Source organism: Etheostoma spectabile, chromosome 18, assembly GCF_008692095.1.
Source record: "Etheostoma spectabile isolate EspeVRDwgs_2016 chromosome 18, UIUC_Espe_1.0, whole genome shotgun sequence".
Lineage (NCBI taxonomy): Eukaryota > Metazoa > Chordata > Actinopteri > Perciformes > Percidae > Etheostoma > Etheostoma spectabile.
Window position 1 is genome coordinate 11,461,914 of NC_045750.1, and position 21,463 is coordinate 11,483,376.

The window sequence follows — 21,463 nt, forward strand, 5'->3', positions numbered from 1 at the left end:
TCGAGATAACTCTTGTTATGAATTGATACTATAAATAAAATTTAATTGAAATTGAATTAATTTTCTATTCATAAATGAGACATAGTTAAAAGATAAGGACAGCATTACAATGAATCGGAATGAATTTATGGGCACACAATTGTTTGGCTGTAAAAGAAAATCAAATTTGAGTGCTGGCTTAGTCTTTCCTTTCTTATGATCTAAATTATTTAGGGTCCAGCACCCAGTCTATAAGGTCTGATACTGAGTTGAGCATGGTGTGTCACATTTTCTATAGCCATAGAATAAATAAATGTAAGGTCTGTTGTTTTCTGCAATGTTTATAATTTTACCAGGTGATCCAAAGTTACAGCAAAATTGTCATTCTATGACATGACATGAACTTTAGTGACACCAGAAGAGTTAGTAGTTGATGAGGGACTTTTAATCCTTGAATTTATCGTGAGACTCATGGATTGTGTGATCATCAGTCTGGAAGGCATTCCTCATATTTTGAACTATGTTCTCATTCCAACATTTCCTCTGTTTCCAGATGATGCTGAAGTGCAAAGACAAAAAATGGTACCAGTTCTGATCAGTGCCGCTGGAGGAGCAGAGCTCCTTGGACACAACTGTCACCTTCCATTGGCCCATTTGGACTCACCGTGACCCCCACCCATCTGTCTGTCCAATCATCCATCCTTCCAAGCCTTCTTCACTGGGACACTTGGGATTTTCTTCCCTAGCACAATGTTGAATACTGTTGTTACCTCAGTCTAAATGGTGGAACTGAGGGGTAGACAGGGGAGAAGGACAACCTCAGAAGGAGCAAATAAATGGTGTCTTTTTTATGTTTTTGTCTCCTAGTTTATCTCTGTTCAACTTCTCCTCCGAGGTAGCCAATTGGCCCAAGCACCTGGAGATTCATCATTCTGATTTGCCAAAAACGTCCTTTACTGTTGTCTCCACTCCGAGCCCATCGGGGCCAGTATTCAAACCAACGAACATAGCTGAAAAAAGACAAATACCTAATGAAGAAACAAACTACAAACATTCTTAAAATGTAAAAAGAAGGAATAAGAATCTAAATACATCATTATATATACATAAATCTAATAAATGTGCAACGCTGTATCCACCTCTGAGTGACAAAAGTACAAAAGAAAGTAATAAAGCATCGAGGAGACAGGAGCAGGGTGCGAGAAGAAGGAGGCGTTGAAGTGCCAGGGGAAGTGCTGCGTCAGCGATGCCTCCTCTATGCAGAGAGTCACAGGGAGGAAAACAACTTATTCTGATGTACACTGGATATTTCGTCATATCGCTCAACCTGTAGACTCTCCTCTGTATCTTACAGACTTTCATATGTTACCAACAGTGTGTGCGTGTGTGTGTTAATTTCTATTTTCTTGCCATTCCTCTATTTGTTATTTGTTGGGTTTTTTGCTCTTGTCTGTATTATTGGAAAATCTCTTATTTTTCTATTGTTGTGAAAGTGGATGATATTTGATTTGTTGAAAAAAAAAAAAATACATTTTGTGGCTTTTATCTAACAACTCAAATTAATTTCTCCTTACGAAAAGGGCTGGAATCTAAAAAGGAGGGCAAGGATTTAAAAGGCATATATCGTTAAGTACTCACTGACATGGCAACATCAGCTGTCTTGACTCTGAAATCTCTCAAATCAAGTGCGTATGAACCACACGTTTATTGTTTACCCAAGGATTTAATTCATTGACCTGTGTGATGTGATGTGAACTGTCTCCCTCACCCTCTAATGTCATACGCTTCCACGGTTTGGCTTAGCCTGTGAGTGTGACTGTACAAATGCTGAGGAGATCAGTGTTAAATACGCTAATAGTCCAGCCAGATTTGGTGGAGTTTCCAAATTCTGGAGTCAATCAATATGGAGATTACATACACATGAGTAGTAACCCTATTTATGTGTTTTCATATATGCAGGATAATAGAGATACGGACGTATAATCCTTTTAAAGGCATACATTTAAAACATATTTCAGGTTTTGCTGACAGTTGTTTGTATGAGAAAGTTGTCTATGTGATTTATTTGTTTATATTTATTTATTGAGGTGAAAGACAGTTGTGTTTGGTGTCAGAAACGTTCACCTCCATTATTATCTGGTTTCTATTTCCATATTTGCAGTGAAGCTCAAATATGGTGAATCTACCAAGCTTTTAATCTTTATTTGTATATAAGTAAATAGTTTGACAATCTAAGACCAACTGGAAAGTTAATGTCGAGGTTGCTCAAGCAACAGAAGAGGAGAGAGGCCATATTTTTTCTGACGCCAAAGAGTTGCTTTAGCTTTTCCATTGCATTATCGTTTGGCTCATCACTCTACCAGACAGTATACGGTAATATGTGTAATACAATATAACTTCACCCAGGAAGAGCAGAGCCGGGATCAGGTCCATTTGGGAATATGGTCATCGTCATCACGTTTCAGGATTCAAGAAATGGAGCAAGTTGCAATGGAACTCAGACATTTATAGTAGTACTGTTTCACATTATGTCATAAAAATGTAACATTTGGACTTATGTTTAATGTTTGAAGTGGCCTAAATGTTGGTTGATAAGGCTGTTTCCTGAACCATATCACTACAGCAGCTGAAACACAACTGTGTGTGTGTGTGTGTGTGTGTGTGTGTGTGTGTGTGTGTGTGTGTGTGTGTGTGTGTGTGTGTGTGTGTGTGTGTGTGTGTGTGTGTGTGTGTGTGTGTGTGTGTGTGTGTGTGTGTGTGTGTGTGTCAGGGTTTTTCAGGGTGTGCTCATGTAAATTAAGGGATATCATTTCAGATTTGGGTTGTTTAATAATTGATGTTTGTGTCCTTGTCTCACCAGTGTCCAGTTGAGTGTCTGTTACACTAACTAAAGCCACCAATGACGATAAAAAGATAACAATAAGATAATGTACAATAGAGGATGATCTCTAAACTACGGTGTGATTTTACTGGCGCATGTCTGGGCCCATGCTTCGACTCTGCTTCACTTCAGTCTTTGCCTTTCTCTCTTCCTCAGTAAATCTACCACTGACTCTCTTGGTTCCACAGCGACAGATATGGCCTTCTCTGTGTTTAGTCAGCATTGTAGTGTGGATGTTGGTAGGTAGCTCTGTCTTTATCCCCCAAAGTAAAGAATAGGAAAAAAACAACTTCAGGAAAAATAACTAGTTTTAGCTAGAATTCGTCCCTGAAAACCTGTTCAATGTCTTTCCCTCCAACCCAACTGTTATTCATGTGTTTTAGTTTTTTTTTTCCATCTTTGTGTGATTTGTTTCTTGTCCATACACTACAGTATGCAGTATTCTTACCCGATACAATCCACACACCCAAGCAACAAGAGGGAGTCCTGTCTATCTGCCATATGCCATCTTCTGTCCTGGATTCAACAGCTATCAGTGGGTTGCAGTATTTTTCTCATTGTAGCCAATTTTCTTGTACAGTTTTATGCAACTTTCACATGGATGTTTATGACTTTATCTGCTGCCACACAAATTTAGAAATTCTGTAGATAGAGATTACTGTGCAATGGAAAATAAAAGTTTAAAATGTTTTTTTTGTTGTCTTTAAACATCCTTAAAAAAATCTTACAGATTTTACTTTTTTCAGATGAAAGAAATGCTTATATTTCAGCACTGTAAGAGTGGGGGTGAATATAAAGGAAAGAGAGTACTGACATTATGTAATAGTATAGGTACGTTTGTCCATACTAATACCTATACTGTAAGTGAAGACGAGGCTCTGAATGGAAAAATTGTACAAAGTATTGCCATATTTGCATCTGTGCACTAGATGGCAGCAAACACACACGGTTGTCTACTTGCAATTAGACCGAACAGGGAAAAAATAAAGACTGGTCAATGCAATCTAACCTACGGGTTAGTTGATCTTAGGTCAGTTTTGACTAGACTACATTTATCGATAAAGCAGAAATTGGTCATAGATTTCCACTCAAAAGCAGGAAGCAGATCTGTTTAATTTTTCATTTTGAGGTTTAATACAATGTATTTTCTAACAGTTACAGTATTGGCTTGCTTTGTTAGCTTATGGTCTGTTCTTATACTGTTTTGCTGCCTTTCTCAGAGCAACACAATCCTATATTGATTAAACTAAGTGACTTCCAGATGTGCTCTCTGGTTTCTTTGAAGTCATGACATAGGTGACGAAGTAGTCAGTGGAGCTCTTGAAGGTCACAGTTTTTTTTCAAGTTTTTTTTTTCCCAAAGCTTTTTATACCTGAATTACAGCAATGGCAAAGTACCTCTAGGTGGCCATGATTGTTATTTTTGGTAAAAGAATCTTAGAAAATATCTTACACAGGGAGGTTTTCTCTTGCATTTTTCCACTCAACTGACTTACAAATACACTACTAATATTAGGAATAGACCTCTTGAATCAGAGACATAATTGTCCTAATTTCTGTGAAGCTGCACATTTGGGTCAGTAAGTTCACCAAGTGCAGTATTCACAGTTGAGTGGATCACTTACTGAGGTTTCCAGCTTGGGATATGATTTCCTGTCAGGAAGAAAGATTTACACGCTGTAACCGTACATTGTCATTAATGCTCCCTTGACGTCATGTGTGACCACACTTGGTGACTCATAGTAGTTGGAATTAAGTGTTAAAGGGTTAAAACAAGCAAGACAAAGCAATATTGCATCAAATATAGACACTGAATTTAGTTTTAAACATGCACAGGAACTAGAATTCTTAAGCTTTCTGAATGTCTGCAAAAATTATAAAACGACAGAAAAAACACAACTGCAAATAAAAGTATTGATTGTTGGCTGGAGGGATGAAGCAGACTGTGATTATATGTCTTCTCTGTAGCTGTTTTCTGATGAATCTAACAAAAAGCAGATAAAGGATACTGCAGTTCTGTAAGTTGATTGTCTTTTGGTTCACACGGTTTTATAACTGAGTCTGTAAAATTGTTTATCTGGTCTGCTAATCTGACAGGAACAAATTGGGCAAATCAGAGTTGTGCTTTCCTGTAATGCCAATGAATTAACATGCAGCAGCGTTCTTCCTCTTCTTCTTTTCTAAACAGGAGTCATTTTAACTTGCAGTTCGCTTCGAAGAATTATATGCAATTTGTAAAAGCCCTAATTCAACAACAAATACTAGATCTAAAGAAAAATGTACTGTTTGCAAATACAAATAAAGTATGTTGGCACTCATACACAGGAATTGGTTATGACTCCCCTCCTCCTAGCCTTGTACTCTCTCTTCTAATATGTAAAGGATCGGGGTCATGGCCTTGTTATCATCACGTAAACTAAACTATCAAAGGGGTGTCATAATGTTATTATGAAGAATGCATGTTTTTTTTATCAAATGACATGCTTGTGTGCCTACGAGAGGTTGAAGGGTAAGTTAAGGGGAGTCTGAGACACAGAGACAGAGGGAGGGAGATTGGGTAGGTGATGGAAAAAAACCTCATGTTGATTCGTTCAATTTGACTGGAGCCACGAAGAGAAGGTCACCGGGGAGAAATGTTTGTTGATGCATACATTTTGAACCATTGACCTTGTTAGCACATGGACACACACACACACACACACACCTATAGGGTTAGGTGATCCAGAGCTGCTCAGCGAATGAAATGCCAGTGTGACTGTTGCCGTGGTGACTGGAGACATGAATGACCTGAGCTATGTCTGCACAGCAGGATTCAGCATGACACCTGAGGGAAACAGGAGGATAAGCTGGATGAACTGGTAGATGGATTTAAACCACCCCTACAGTCACATTACATGTGTTATGTGTTTTCTTTCTCTCACTGTGTCATATTTAGGAAGACAAACTACGATATAATATATAAGCTAAACGATGGTTATTGTTAAAGACAGTCGCCATCTAAAATGCTGCGGTTACCTGGCCAAAAGACAAAAAGCAATCCAGTTTATTGACATCAGTCATTTTTTAAGGGTGTTAACTCTACAAGCTGAAACATAAATCCAACGCACTTTTACCGCGAAGGCGGCCTATTTAAGCCTGCCCTGCCCACTCTAGTCAGCTAGCCGGGTTGCACTTTACGATCTGCTTTAATTCGTATAAAAAGAATTACTGCTATTCTTTGTGGTAATTATATGGCACTTCACAACAAAGATCATCGGCTAACACTCTCATCGTGCTGCCCTGAAATAATAAACAGGTGTAACTATGGCTGCGTCCCATCAAGGTTTTTAGCCAGTTTCTGTGCACTGGTACAGTGCATGGTTGCGAAGAGCGACTTTTCCAGTGACACTAACTGGAACCCAGCCATCATTAACCACATTAGTTACACGTGTTCAAATTAAAAATGACTGCTGTGGAAAAGTTCGTTTGGTAACTCTGTTACTCTTGGTCGTTTTCTTTTCAGTTGTAAGTTAGGCAGACAAACACACTTAAAGCCAGACGTTGGAGTTTGCTATTAGCATGGGACCTCGAATTGACTATGACATCTTCACAACAAGTAAGCATTAGCTAGCTAGCTATATATATATATATATATATATATATATATATATATATATATATATATATATATATATATATATATATATATATATATATAGCTGCTCGTGCCAATATAACCCTCATGTTGTCCTCAGGTCAAATTCACCCGTTTTCCTATTTAAATGTTCTTTTTAACTACACATAATAACATAATTGATTCCACACAACGCTCCTTGGCAAGTACAAATCTCTACTTTCATTAATTTCGGGGTGTCATTTGAAATAATATTGATTTAAAGTTGACATCCATCAACATTGCTTTAATTTTAGTCTAAATAATTCCTCATTTCTGCTTTTCTTACTCAAACATTACGTATAATTTCCTATAAATGATGTTTATTGACCATACATTCCAAAAAATAACTGTAAAAGTAAAAGTTAATAAGTTAGTGTTATGTAACTAGTGTTGAACATTGAAAAAAAGCGTCAAAAGTGATAAAAAGTATCTACAAAAGCGTTGATTTTCAATTTTGACGGTAGAACAATGCAAGGGTTATTATAATATCTGTTATGCCATCCTTATGGGGCGCCGTTTGTAAAGCGGCTCGTGCCTGAAAACAGCACACATTTGTCACATTTAGCTTTAAATAATGTTTAAATAACTGGTATGAAATTTTGAGGGTCACTTTCTTGCCATTTACAACAATATTGTCAACTTGGAAATATTTTAAATAGTTAAATCACAAATTAAATTTTACACCTAAATGTTAAATCTATATGCTAAATCTAAATCTAAAGTTTAAATCTAAATCTAAATGTTAAATCTAAATCTAAATGTTAAACTAAATCAAATCTAAATGTTAAATCTAATTTAAATCTAAACTAAATGTAATCTAATCTAAATATAATGTTAAATCTAATAAATTAAATAAATCTAATCTAATGTAAATCTAAATCTAATCTAAATGTTAAATCTAAATATTAATCTAAATCTAAATGTTAATCTAAATCAAATGTTAAATCTAATCTAAATCTAAATGTTTAATCTAAATATTAAATCAATCTAAATGTTATCAATCTAAATGTTAAATCTAATCTAAATCTAAATGTTAATCTAAATGTTTCGGGTGAAACTAAATATTTAGCTAATATGCAAATTAATGTCGGTAACCGAAGTACCAAAATAAAAGCTCGAGGAGTCAGTGTATGTTTATAGTGTCAAATAACGAATAAAATCCTCTCATCGGGATATGGACTCTGAACTTGGAAAACCGTGAATAACTACCTAAAATAAAACACAGTGGGGAAAACTGTATTTGAAGAGTACTTTGAGTTTTTAGTGTCACTTTTATGAATGGTGTGGGAATTATAGCCCCTATAGCCAGCCACGGGGGGGGCTCACTTTGACTGGTCTTGTCACGTTCGCTTGCATTAACGTCAGCAAGAGCCTATCCCCGCCCGCCCCCGACAAGGCACGGTACTGTTGGCCATGGTCACTCTGCGTAATGTCTAACAATCAGCGTTAGCCGAGACCATCGGCAGAGCCGTCCTGGTGGCTGAACAAACTTATTCAACAGCGCCTGCAACAGCCTGAGGGCCACCGCAGGCCACCTCGGTAAGCATGTTTTCCAAATCACGGAGCTAGCAACCCTGTTGTCAAGCTAACTTAACTAAACTAGCTAACGGTAGCTAGCCAGTAGAGATTTGCTACTACTTGACAACAAGCTGCTAGCTCCGTGATTTGGAAAACATGCTTACCGAGTGGCCTCGGTGGCCCTGAGGCTGTCGCTGTGCTGTTTAATAAGTTTGTACAGCCCCAGGACGCCTCTGCCGATGTTCTCGTAACGCTGATTCGTTGGACATTTCGCAGTGTCTTGTCAGTGCCTTGTCGGGCGGGCGGGATAGGCTCTTGCTGACGTTAATGCAAGCGAACGTGACAGACCTCAAAGTGAGCCCCCCCGTGGCTGGCTATAGTGGCTATATTCCCACACATTCTAAAAGTGACACTAAAAACTCAAAGTATCTTCAATACAGTTTTCCCCAACTGTGTTTTTATTTTAGGTAGTTATTTTCACGGTTATCCAAGTTCAGAGTCCATATCTCCCGATGAGAGGATTTTTATTCGTTTGACACTATAAACATACACTGACCTCCTCGAGCTTTTATTTTGGTACTTCCGGTTACCGACATTAATTTGCATATTAGCTAAATATTTAGTTTCCCACCAAACATTTAGATTTAACATTTAGATTTAGATTTAGATTTAACATTTAGATTTAGATTTAACTTTAGATTTAGATTTAATATTTAGATTTAACATTTAGATTTAGATTTAACATTTAGATTTAGATTTAACATTTAGATTTAGATTTATATTTGATTTAACATTTAGATTTAGATTTAATTAACATTTAGATTTAGTTTTAATATTTAGATTTAACATTTAGATTAGATTTAGATTTAACATTTAGATTTGATTTAATTTAATTTACATTTAGATTTAGATTTAGATTTAACATTAGATTTAGATTTAAACATTTAGATTTAGATTTATTTAGATTTAGATTTAGCATATAGATTAACATTAACATTTAGGTGACATTTAATATTGGATTTAACTATATATTTTCCAAGTTGACAAATATTGTTGTAAATTGCAAGAAAGTGACCCCAAATTTCATATCAGTTATTAAACATTATTTAAAGCTAAATGTGACAATGTTGCTGTTATTTTCAGCACGAGCTGCTTTACAAACGGCGCCCCATACATCCTTCTGTCTGTTCCGTTGGTGTTGTCGGTGCTCGGCAACATTATGCTGTAAATGTTGCAGTTTTATTTAATATGTCTGTTGGCTGCTAAAATCGGCTGTTTTTATGCTACTGCAATCTTCCTGTAGGCCTATGCAGTATTTACTTCATTGGTTTGTCAATGCTTTACTCTTTTGTGGTAAATTGGCATGCACAGTATGGTGTTTTCCTGTTGACTTACATAGTGATTAAATATGAATACTAGTTTGAGTAATGAATGAGCTGCATTGTTTTTGCAACATATTTCCCCCGGCTGTTCCTGCTGTCTCCTGTTTGCTCCTTCTCTGAAGTTAGTACAGGGTAATATTGTATGTTGGCTTCACAGGGATGTAAACATGATTGTTGTCTTGCACACAGCACATTCACATAAAAATTTCGCTGTAATATTGGCTTCATGGGAAAACTCAACATGGCTTTTGTCACACATTCACATTTTCTACAAGCATTTCTTCTTCAGTTAAGCTTTAGACAATTTCAGGGAAGGCTCTATGTGTCAACTTGCTTTGCTATTTATATCACTTGCATCTGATTGCCAAGCTCTTTTGTTGTTTGCAGTGCAGCCACACTCAGCCTCAAACACTGCCAACCTTCATCTTATAAAGGAATATTGTCAGCTACAAGAATGTTTTGGGTGAATTTAATGTGTCATTTTTGAATAATCCCCGACTGCATGAAGTTAGCCTTTTTTTTTGGATTGGTGTGCAGTGTTAAATGAGTTTATTTTCAAGTGGATCAATTGAGAGAATAATTGTAAACCCACAGTACATGATTATTGTATAAGTGGACATTCATATAATGACATGTTGATGCTATTTTTGGGACCTTTTTATAGGTCAAAAACTGTGGACTTTAAGACGTACAGTGACTATTTTTGTCTCCATCACAGTCACCTCCTCCTTACGGTAGTAAAATACTGTATGGAGGATCGAGTTTGGAAACATGAGTATCTTAACTTATTGTGACTATGCTTTTATAGACTGAGGCCAAAAGGATGACTTTATTTATGTTGATTATGTTCTACAAGGAAATAAGGGAAAGAAGACTACTAAATGGTGCCTTCGGATGTTCCATCTTGTTCTGTTAGAAAAATATGCACCATATTCTGGGATCTCTCTGCTTTAAACCACTTTTCAGTTGCTGCTGAAAAGACATCTATTACTCTGATAACGAGGTAGAACTTGTGCTGTTAGTCGAGGCTCATTTAAATACATATGTTTCTCTTTGGTGTAACTGTACCTAGTTAACACCCAACCCACACATGACAGAAAAATGTGTTAAAAGGATCATTTGGTCCAATCTGTCAGGCTGAGAAACGTGAGTGCATGTGTGTTGAACAGATATGGGTGTGGTTGGAACCTTGACCTTGTCATTTTATAATAGCTTGAACTTGGTGCTTCTCTCCCTGGTGGAGTGAACGGAGTCTGAAGGCTCAGTGATGGAGCTGTGACCTGCTGCCCTGTGGTTGGTCAATCACAAGCTCTCCTCTCTGCCCTTGAGGCTAGACTCCCATTGGGAGAGTCTTTTGTACATGTGCTGTCTACCTTCACTCACAAGCTGAGAGGGCCGCTATAAAGAAATAAAATAAAAACAACATATACGCAAGCACATTTAGCAGGGAGGCAATGGACACACATGCAAAAGACGTCATGGAATGCAAACCAAAACAAAATGGCCACCATCCAAACCAACCAGGCAATTTCAATTTGCTGTAATATGTGGTTTTGAAATACCACAGCACTAATACACACAAATTGAGGTCTTGTGTGTGTGTAATTACAGCAGATGAAGTGAAGTTTAATCAGTACGGTTCTGTGAGCCATGACTAAGGGATGGAAGACTTATTCCTAGAGAGTAGAGATGGTGGAAAACGTTGGACGTTTCAGTCATATTATAGCTGGTCCATTTTAATCAATGACCATAGTCTTTGATTTTAAGGTACAGGCATTCCACATGTGATCATTCTGTATTCGTTATCAAATTACAATCTCCTCATGATCATTCTGTTTTGAGACTTTGCCATCCATGTAAAATTGAGAGCTGTAATATTCCATTCAGTGTGGATATATTCTGCCGCTACATGAAGACAAGGTTTTGATGCATTTGTCCTGTAGGGCCCAAAGCTTCTCTGATAGCGAGGTGCTGTACTCTTGAAGGAGAGAAGGAAAAAAAGACATGCATGCCTGCCACTTGGGTCCATTTTGTTTAAGGATTTGATTTGTTGTGTGTCTGAACAGTCCTTGAACATTTTGCAAATATTTGATGCTGTTTAGGAAAGAGTGGCTTGGCTTCTCCCGGAGAGGGACCGTTTCAATATGCAAGGCATGCCGTGTTTTTAGCATAAATGGAATGGAACTTTAGTGGCTGGTTTGAGCCTCAGAGCTGCAGTGGCTAGCACAGATAATTTCACTGCATGAGATAGTTCCATCACTAACTCATAACTGCATTCAGGAGAGTTTGCAAAGTTTCTTTTTAATCATATGTAATTAATTTTTTACTGCTTCCTTTCAATTATTGTTTGAACTTAATGTGGATTAATATGAAGAGGAACACATCCTCCAGGGTATGCAATCTGCTTTTAAAGTCTTTCTTTTCAAAAACCGATGGGCACTCAGTTGAAACCTACTCAGAGGTGCAATCCCAGCCACGCTGTAACATCTGGCAACTACTTTCATGTGTCCTGGTTACCATAACAAATTCATCAAGGATGGGCTCTATCTGCCATAATGCATATTTGATCATACCAGGAGATCTAATTTAGTGGTTGCACCTCATCAGTAATTAACAGTATCAGCAAGTTTATATTTCCTGTATGGCAACATGAGACTCTCTTTATTACTGAGGTTAATACGTGGAAGGATATTATTTGTAGCAGCACAGCAGCTGTGACTGTATTGTGCATCGTTTTGTATTGAGTGACAGTCTTGAAAACGGGCTTGGGTATTTGTTACTCTACCAAGGTGTGTAGAGTAACAAATACCCAAGCCCGTTTTCAAATATTTGTTCAGTATTCCCATAAAACCCATAATCTAAAGGTGCAGTCAAAGGGCCCTTTGGGGATTAATAAACACCCATCACCCTTATCTAGGCCACACAGATCCCCCATCTGAGGATGATGGAGGCTATCTTTTCTCTTAGATTTAAATACACTAGGGTTGTTGTCCATTGTGATGGCTGACCACTGTCACAATGGAGATCGTGTGATGCCATTGTGATGGCGTGCTTGACGGGAAGTGGACAACTGCGTCGGTCCTAAACTAGCAAAGACATTTGCGTCGGGCTCTGTGCTGTGCTGCACAGAGAGCAAGATAGCTTTGCTTAAGTGGAAGCTACTTTTTTTTTCTTTTTTTCTTACTGTACCAGCATGCGGTAAAGTCATGCTCTGCGCCTGTTTTGTACACAGCGGCCTCAAGCGAGAGAGAGAAAAGGTGTTAACGTGGAACGGCATCACTCTTTCCTTTCTTGTGGCCACTGCTGTGTGCGCACATCAATAAGTAAGTCTGATGTCCTGTGGGTGATACAAACATTTACTCGTCATGGGGCAGATAGACACATACTTAAAATGTCTTCCAGTTCCAGTGTTAAATATTCTCGAAAAAAAAGTTTATTAATCTTTGAAAAGGTGTACCTTTGTCATTATGTTGTCATTATATTAGAGGAAAATGGTTTCAGAATGACAATATTATCGTTTATTGCAATCATTTCTGGGACAATTTATTGTCCAGCAAAATTTGTTGTTGTGACAGGCCTAAATGTCTGATTGTTTCTATGTTAACTGTTAGCCCATAGTAGTAGAAAGAGATAGTAAAATAAAAAGTTTACTGTAAACATAGTCAACTGCAAATTTAGGGGACACTGCCCAACCGTTAAACACACCACTCATCTGTTCATACTGGAATTGTCTGTAATTTCACAGAAGGGAACAATGTGGAGTTTAACTCTGCACAGTTCGCCTTGTGCGGACTACTCCTGCACGTACCATTAATAATGACCGAATCCTGGAACATACGCCATTTATCTTCAGTCTTTCATAGACTAAGGGTCATTTGCAGAATCTCAGCAAAAGAGACACATTTCTGTAAAGTAAGAGGCATGTTTAATCAACTCACATTAGGTGTCCAGTTGTGTCAAATATGTTCTTGGATAATTATAGCACAATAGGAAATTGTAAAAATAGATTCTGACCTGTTCTGTCGGAAGTGCCCTTTTATCAAAATGCCATAAAGCTAATCACCAACTGGGAGGGAACCCATTCATTGTCCTAATTTGTCTGCCCAAGGACAGGCTGTTCCAAATCTGGATAGTAACTTGCTGTTCGGGCAACGCGTGGTCCTTGAGGTTAGGATGAGCTACAATTAGTGGAGTCTTTGCTTTACTTCAGTAGTACAGTCTAAGCAATAATTTGGGGAAGTCTGACAGTGTCGTGGTGACACGCTTGTCTTTCTAAAGGTGTGGTCTGAGGTCTAAGTGAGACAACCAGGGAGCTGTCTGTGTAATTTACTAGGCACATTGTTCAACATAGATTTGTGGAATTGTTTTTCATGTTTGTCCCCCACTCTTAGTTAAGTCACAGAGATAACAGAGGACTTGCTGTTTGGCAAATCAAAGCCAGTGACTTTTAAACAGACTGTAGATTGAAAAACAACATTAGGCATTTTCCCAAAAATAATTGTACCAGTATAAATTGATTTTAATTTTCTCTATTTAGTTTTTATTTATTTTTACCTTAAAGTTTTCTTGGTAACAATCTCTCCAACAGTAATATAAGATGTCTGGGGACACCAAGCAGCCCAGCTGTACTCCCTTGTGATGGACTGGCTCTGACATTCATTAAAGTTTTAGACTCTGCAGGATAAACATTTGAGAGTGGCAGGGTGTGATTCAGCAGTGACCTTCTGCTTTTATTACATACAATACGGGGGAGTTAACTGAAGCCATTTGCTGGCCTTCAGGACACGTAGCAGACTGAGTAATGTGAGGTTACAGAAGGCCAAAACTGTAGGTGTGAATAGCCAAATCTGGTCAGTGCATTTCCCGCCCCAAACCTCCAATAATGTACCTGGCGAGCTAAAATGTAGGCTTGGAGAGGATAAAAGTATTGTATGAAGAGATGGATGAGCTGGCATGTTAATGGTGGCTAACTCTAGCTTCACTCTACCTAGTCTATATCCTTGACGTTCCACTTCCGGGATGGCTCCGGTGCCGCAAGAAATTCCGACCGTGTATTGGACTTGGTGAACTCTGTGGATAACGAGGACTAGGGTTAACTGCTCCTCAGATCTCTGCGGAGTAAATTGAGACAGGTAGCTAAGCTATCTGTCCAATCTGAGTTTTCTCTCATTCAACTATTTCTGTGCGGAGTTTAGCACCGTTCATGGCGATTCTGATTTGGTTTAAAGAAACGCCATTGAACCAGAGCACGTATTCCTCCCATCCCTGAATGCTATGTAGAAATGCCGGACTCTCCCTCAGCGTGCTTTGGAGGAACGTCTGGCAAAGCGAGACTATACTCTACTGACTGTAGTAACATATTTTAAATTTAGAGAAAGTTCTGCTACCTACTGTCAATCTTTCCCATCAGGACTCTTACAACGTAGTAACTATGGCTGTGGTTTTGGTGTGTACGTTATTTTTTTATCCTCATGCTTGATGCCATATTGCTTTTCACTGAACCAGAATATTGTCTGATCATAGGCTGCCTAAATTATTGTGAGATATGAAAAGTCTACTCTATTTGCCTTGTGTTACTCCATACACAAATATGCATTTCTAGTTTTGAATTAGTCTCTATAGTGAGTATTATGTAGGCAAATATCTGCTGATAAATATCACATAAGCTCCAGGGCCATTTCTAAATGTTTTCTCAGCAAAACATTAATTTCTTCTTAAACTGACACCGACTGTTGCCCCTTTGGATGGAATCATAAATGTTTGTACACATTTTTTCTTTCTTCTTCTTCTTTTTTTAACTTCTATCTGTTTGAATAGCACACAGGGTGTAATTAAAATGTCTGGCCTTTAAATTGCCCTGTTCTCCCGCAACAGCAGTTTGGGCGCTGTTATAAAATACCTAGAATCAAAAAACACAGTAGCTCAGCGTAGTGCTTGCACAAACAGGGAAGATGGTCTGGAGCATAAAATAAGTCCATAAAACACAAGCCACTAAGTACACAGCTTAGCCCTGCTTCCTCATTCAATTGTCCTTTTGTGTAATTGTTTAATGCACCGTTTCACAAAACTAGGTGCTACAGAAAACAAATCTACGGTATATGGTGGGGTTTGTCATCCTACTTTGGACCCATGTGTCTTTGGCTCTGGAATTTCCAGAGATCAAGGTGCTTCATTTTGGAATTTTTTTAAATGACTGCCTGGAAGCTGCTGGTGTTTCCAAGGCAACTGTGTGATTGGGAACGGGGATTTGAATGGTGACTGTCAGTGAGGAAAATTGAGCGCTGCCACAGGGATACATTTTACCCTGTGAGAGTTTACGCTAAATGTGGGTCAATCATAAGCTTCTATTAAGTCTTCACCCTGGTGAGGCATATTAATTTGCATTTTACTTGACTTGTCTGTATTCCATTTGGAGTAGAACGCTGCTCACTGGTTTCTCGTGCGTGTGTGCGCGCGTGTGTGCGCGCGTGTGTGCGCGTGTGTGTGTGTGCGCGATTAATGTGTGACAAATAAAAAGAACTTCCAGTGCTTGCAGGCGAATGGAGGCAGATGTCATCCTGCACTTTGCTTTCATTTTGATCAGTTTCTCGATCAGGCAGCTCATTAAATAAACAATTTATTGACATGTACAAGGAAACGATGAACAATAAGTACAGCAGTGGTTTCCATTACTGGCACTTTCTAAATAAAATACTTTATTCCAAGTTGATGATAAGTGCTGTCATTAAAGCTCCACTGTGTTTAGTCCGCCCTGACAATCAGTCAGTGTGATCATGTTCATCTCAGCTGCCAATAAATATCATGGCTTCCAAAATTAACCCGTTAAAAGTCACCATTACACTGACATGATGTTTAAAGGCTTGAAGCATCTGGCTTGTTAGTCTAAATTCTATTAAATCTAATGTTTTATTATTTAATAGCCTAATTTAATTTAGATAATAGACCCAACAATAAGTAATATTTTTGAGAACATTATTCTAAGAAATAATTTACTTGTGCTTGGTCATTTAATTATAGAGTTTACATGAAATAGAGCTGATTCATTTATGTATTCAGCAAAGGCCCGGCATTACATGTTAAAAGACTAGAATAAAAGGTCACCAAGACAAGCTCAGGCAGCTTCTATCAGTCTTAACGACACTGATCTGCTAAAAATGTTACTTTTGACATATTGGCAGTGTGCCTGTGTTATAAATATTTGATATGCCATATCTGATGGCATGTCTCAAACCAGATCCTAATGAATTGAAAAGGCATTACCAACTAGGCAGGCGGGAGCATCTGCACATCGGGTTATAAATCATGGGCTTACAGCTGTTTAATACCTGTACCTTTTTATTAGCCAAATTGTGTGAAGCATTATCACATGAAGAAGCCACCTACGAGCCGTATGATATGTATGATGTGTTTAAGCTTATTGTGGGTGAATTGTAAACTACTAGTGAAGTGCCCAATATTTCTTGTCGGGCCTGTTTTGGAACGGGCCGACTGCTTGGCCACCTGTATTTGCGGCTTGCAGCGTTCTCCAGAACCAGAGAGAAGCAGCAGCCAGCATGACGGAGCCCCCCCCCCCGCGCCGGTTGATCAAAGTTGACTGAGTTAACTTTTGTGGCGTTGCAGGTGGAAAAAAGCTGTCTGTAAACCTAGCATTAGAACGTTAGAGGGTACCGCACTCTCTCTCTCTCTCTCTCTCTCTCTTCTCTCCTCTCTCTCTCTCTCTCTCTCTCTCTCTCTCCTCTCTCTCTCTCTCCGTCTCGCTCTCCCTCTCTCTCTCCCTCCTCGTCTCCTCGCTCTCTCTCTCTCTTTTCCTCGCCTGAGACCACGTCTGCAGCAGTTCAGTGTGGCTACTGGCTCACACTCTTATTTATTTTATTCATTTTCTCTGTCTTTTTTTTTTTTTTTTTTTAAAGATCGAGAAGCCGACAGATCAGATTAACGGTTCTCGAATGTTTGAAAGACAACACACACACAGGTTTCTGGATAGAATCTAAACATAAAATTATCTGTTACTGAATGAGGTTGATTTTATTAATTATTAAAACATGGGATTATATGTATTTATTGCACACCATTGTTCCCCAGACACCTAAATATCCACCCATCCCTCACTTGTTCATGTCACAGGGACAGATCAGGACAAAGCACTTGTACAGAGGAAAAGTGACTGGGAGCGCAGCCATAGCTGTGCCATTAGACATATACACATTAGAGCTGTCAGTCTTCCTCTATAACACCATTCTTTTTTTTTTTTTAATTTAAATTAAATATTCAAATGATCAAATGCAGCATGTTAAATATGTTCTACACTACTCATAATTGCCAATGCCACTCCAAGCATGTGGTTGTTGTTTTCTCCACTAGAGGGACTTCCAACATCAGCCTGGCTTTGAAGGGGGCCTACGTCATGTCGCATTGCCTTTCTGGCACGCCGCTCTCTGTTTACATCATATTCCACCACGCACACAGCGACAAACACAAATCAACAGAGAACTCTGTAATTAAACATGATATAACAAGTGCATTATAGCGCCTCTGTTTTTAAAGGGAGACGAGGGAGATTAGCCAACCTGTTTAACAAAAGGGAAAAAAAGATAAATCACATACGAATAGTAATGTCAGCATTTGAATAGTATCGATAGCATCGATTTATTTTATTATTATTACTTTTTTTTATAATATAAATAATATTTGCCTTTCGGACTTTGCTCTAACAGCCCTAATACGTAGATACAGACTATAGACGCACTCCCAAATAAAAACCAATGAATAGCTTATCTGTTACTGTGTGTCTGTGTCCCTGTCCCCGCCCCAGCATGAGCTTTTCACACAGACTCAAACTTCCTCCCCAGTGGATATGGAGCAGTGAAGAGCCTGTCTGCTTACCTCAGCACTAACTCAGACAGAAAGCAGACAGGACATACTGAGATTGATCCACTGCTGCTATTCATGGAAAGGGCGGGATCAGATTTCCAGTACTGAAAAGCTTCTCTTGTCTTTCTACAGTAGTTTCATCTCCTTTTTACCATCAGAGGTCCCTGAATTGTTGCAAGTTACAAGTATGATAGTCTTTTGCTTTACTTTTGCTGAATGCATTTTATCTTAACGTAGATTGCTAGTCACCGTTTGTTAGTGAAATGAAAGCAATTAATGTCACTGACTTTCTAAGAAAAATATAAATCAACAGATTGACAATGTTGCTTTGTTTTGTATCAGTTCGTCATGATTCATATAATTAAACTTAGTGTAACTCTATTTATGACCATGACATTGCTTTTTATTTCAGGGACAAAGAGCTTGTCTGTTACCTTCTACTTTCTTTGTGTTGTAACTTTAACTCTGATTTGATTTACGAGGACTAAGGTTAACTGCTCCTCAGATCTCTGCAGGGTAAATCCAGACCGCTAGTTAAACTATCGTTGAATTTGAGGTTCTCTGTTGCACGACTTCTCAACCTTTTGGACGTACACATGTTCCACCAAAACGAGTTCCTTCCCGAGGCTATTTTGCAGAGGCACCGTTGCTCCGTCCGGTCCTTAGCACCGCCCAAGACAATTGTGATTGGTTTAAAGAAGTGCCAATTAACCAGAGCACGTTTTTCTTCCATCCTGGAATGCTGCGTGGACTAGCCAGACCCTCCTTTGCAGCGCTGTGGAGGAATGTCTGGCAATGCGAGACTAAATTCATGATAACGTGACACAGTCTATGCAGGAAGTGAGACTGACATGGAAGAGCATGCCTCACTGTGATTGCAGCTGTGTTCAATTTGGGCCTGAAATGGGATATTGTCCCCTCCACACTTTCTTCCCAATTTAATGAAATACCTTCATATTCCGAAGGATAGTGTAGATACCAGAACTATTTGTTAAAGATTGAATAACAAATTAAGATTTCTACTACATTTGAAGTTCTATTTAGAGATGGGGATGAAAACATTTGCATGCCTCTGAAAATGGCATTGTGTTCAGGCACATGAGCAATGCACTGTTAATCTCTTTGAACACAAGCACTGTGGGAGTCTGGGAATCCAGTGTGTTACCTAATGTGGCAACAATTATTTGTTAAAATCTTCTCATCTGGTCATTTAATGGTGAGAAATAGTCGCACAAATGCAAGCTGACAGAAATCAATCACACTAATACTTTAAACGTAATCCCTTAGCCTCGGGAGATATGACCTTATGATAAAGTCAAAGGTTTTATTTAAAAAGTGCATCCATGGCTTAACATGTTCCCTTGTCTGAGTTGTGTGGCTGTCTGCATTTGACCTGCAGTGATATCACGTCTTCATCCATCCATCCATCCATCCATGAGCAGGCTTATCCTTTGGTAGGCCACTTTTGTATTTTCTCTCATGTAAGAGGCAGTCACTGTGCTTACTCTTCTGTCTAATCATCCTTCCGTCTCTCTTGGCAGGACCTTGTGATGCTTTTGATTACTTTTGCATTGATCAATGAAATGGCTTGTAACGCTGAATGAATTGGCCTTTATTCAAAAGTAAATACCTGTAACTGTAACCTAGCTCCACAGAATGAAGAGTGAACAAAAGTGTGTACAAGAGCATTTCAAAAGTGTGGGAGGTAATTGTGAATAATGTACCAGATGGACCCTCATACTTATATCTGACTTTTGATTGGGATGTATGTAATGGACTTTTCTCAGCCTTAAATTGATCCTACATATCTGACGATGTAAAATGCACAAAAAAAGCAGCAATATGAACAATTTTAAACAACATACTCAATGTATTTTGAAAAGTCTATCTTAACCAGGTAGTAATATTTTTCTCATGTTATTTCAGCATTTAAAAAAAAAATTATTGTCAAGCTAAATCACCTTCTCAAATGAAAGAGTTTGTTAAACCGCTGGGAAGTTCTTTGGTGGGACTGACAGTATCTGGCAGCCTTTGATTCCAGCAGTATTTAATCTCTGGTGAAAATCTTTGGCAGTGAAAATTGTGCTCTGTAACAATACAAATATAGGCCAACCCTGAAACAAGTACAGTACACACCCAGTGTATAGTGTAGGTTGTCATTTTTGTACTGACAATTTGACAGGCTGCATGTCAGACTTCTCTCCGGGGAAAAGAGCAGTGGAGGAGCAGGCAGCTACAGAAAGTATTTTTTATGAAATGAGCACTCTGACACATGTCATATCTGTAAACCTTCCTAGAAAATGAGGCACTTGGATGTTTTGAGTGCACAAAGCAGATTAGAAGCAATATTCTTCTTCAAAAATCTATCACAGCTAAATATGTTTGGAAGTGTTTTATGATTCTGTAATCATTTCTTGTTTTGACTATCTGATATGACTCGTAGGTTCCGTCCTATCATCCCTACTGCTCCTTTCAAACTGTTTTGGAAATACTGGGATACTTTGGCAGGCCAGATGCTTGTCACATGAACTTACCACCTTGCTTCTCTGTAAAGACACAATGCACAACATGACATACTTAGTAAAAAAAAAAAAAAAAAAAAGTCCCTATTTGTGAAGTGTTAAAAGAGAACTGCCATCTGCCATTTCTCTCCCTATCAGTTTTCTTATCACGTTGGATCTTCTTGTGTATAAAAACAGAACTGTGGCCGTTTGTCGGCTCTTTCCTGCTGTCAGCAGAATGGGCTGTTGGGCTCCACTGCTGATGTTTGCAGCTTCTGGATTATGTCCGTATTGTCAAGTCTCTGAGTGAATTTAATCATGAGTGAATACCAAACGCACATACACACACATTCCCCGACTGGAATCACACAATGGGTTAGGCTGCTGATCGGGGCCTGTCTTCAGCTAAGCACAAAAGTCGGTTTTGTGTCTTGCTGTAATAGAGGAAGCTGGAGCACTTTCCTCATTGATAACAGTGTCTGGTGTAATGGAATCATTCACGGTGGATTTGATGCACAAATGTTTTACCAGCTGTTATTGTCGTCACATTGTAATGATCCCATTATCAGCATATCCGATATTTTTTTATCAAAAACTCGGATATTATCCTTGACATTTTTGCTGTAATCCAAAGGACCGGCCAAAGCTTTAGCCCTGGCAGTCACACAATATTGATA

General features: G+C 38.5%; 2 protein-coding genes across 2 annotated transcripts in view; both read left to right on the forward strand.

Moving 5' to 3' along the window:
* The window catches only part of stxbp5a (syntaxin binding protein 5a (tomosyn)), a 96,431-nt gene extending 92,881 nt beyond the window's left edge, over nt 1–3,550 (forward strand). Inside the window, 1 exon segment of the mRNA XM_032542675.1 lies at nt 533–3,550. Coding sequence (XP_032398566.1) covers nt 533–574 — 42 coding nt within the window. The 3' untranslated portion in view covers nt 575–3,550.
* Nucleotides 3,551–6,375: 2,825 nt separating this feature from the next.
* The window catches only part of sash1a (SAM and SH3 domain containing 1a), a 249,324-nt gene continuing 234,236 nt past the window's right edge, over nt 6,376–21,463 (forward strand). The window contains exon 1 of the mRNA XM_032542209.1: nt 6,376–6,454. The gene's annotated coding sequence lies outside the window, so the exon portion shown is untranslated. The remainder of the gene's footprint in view (nt 6,455–21,463) is intronic.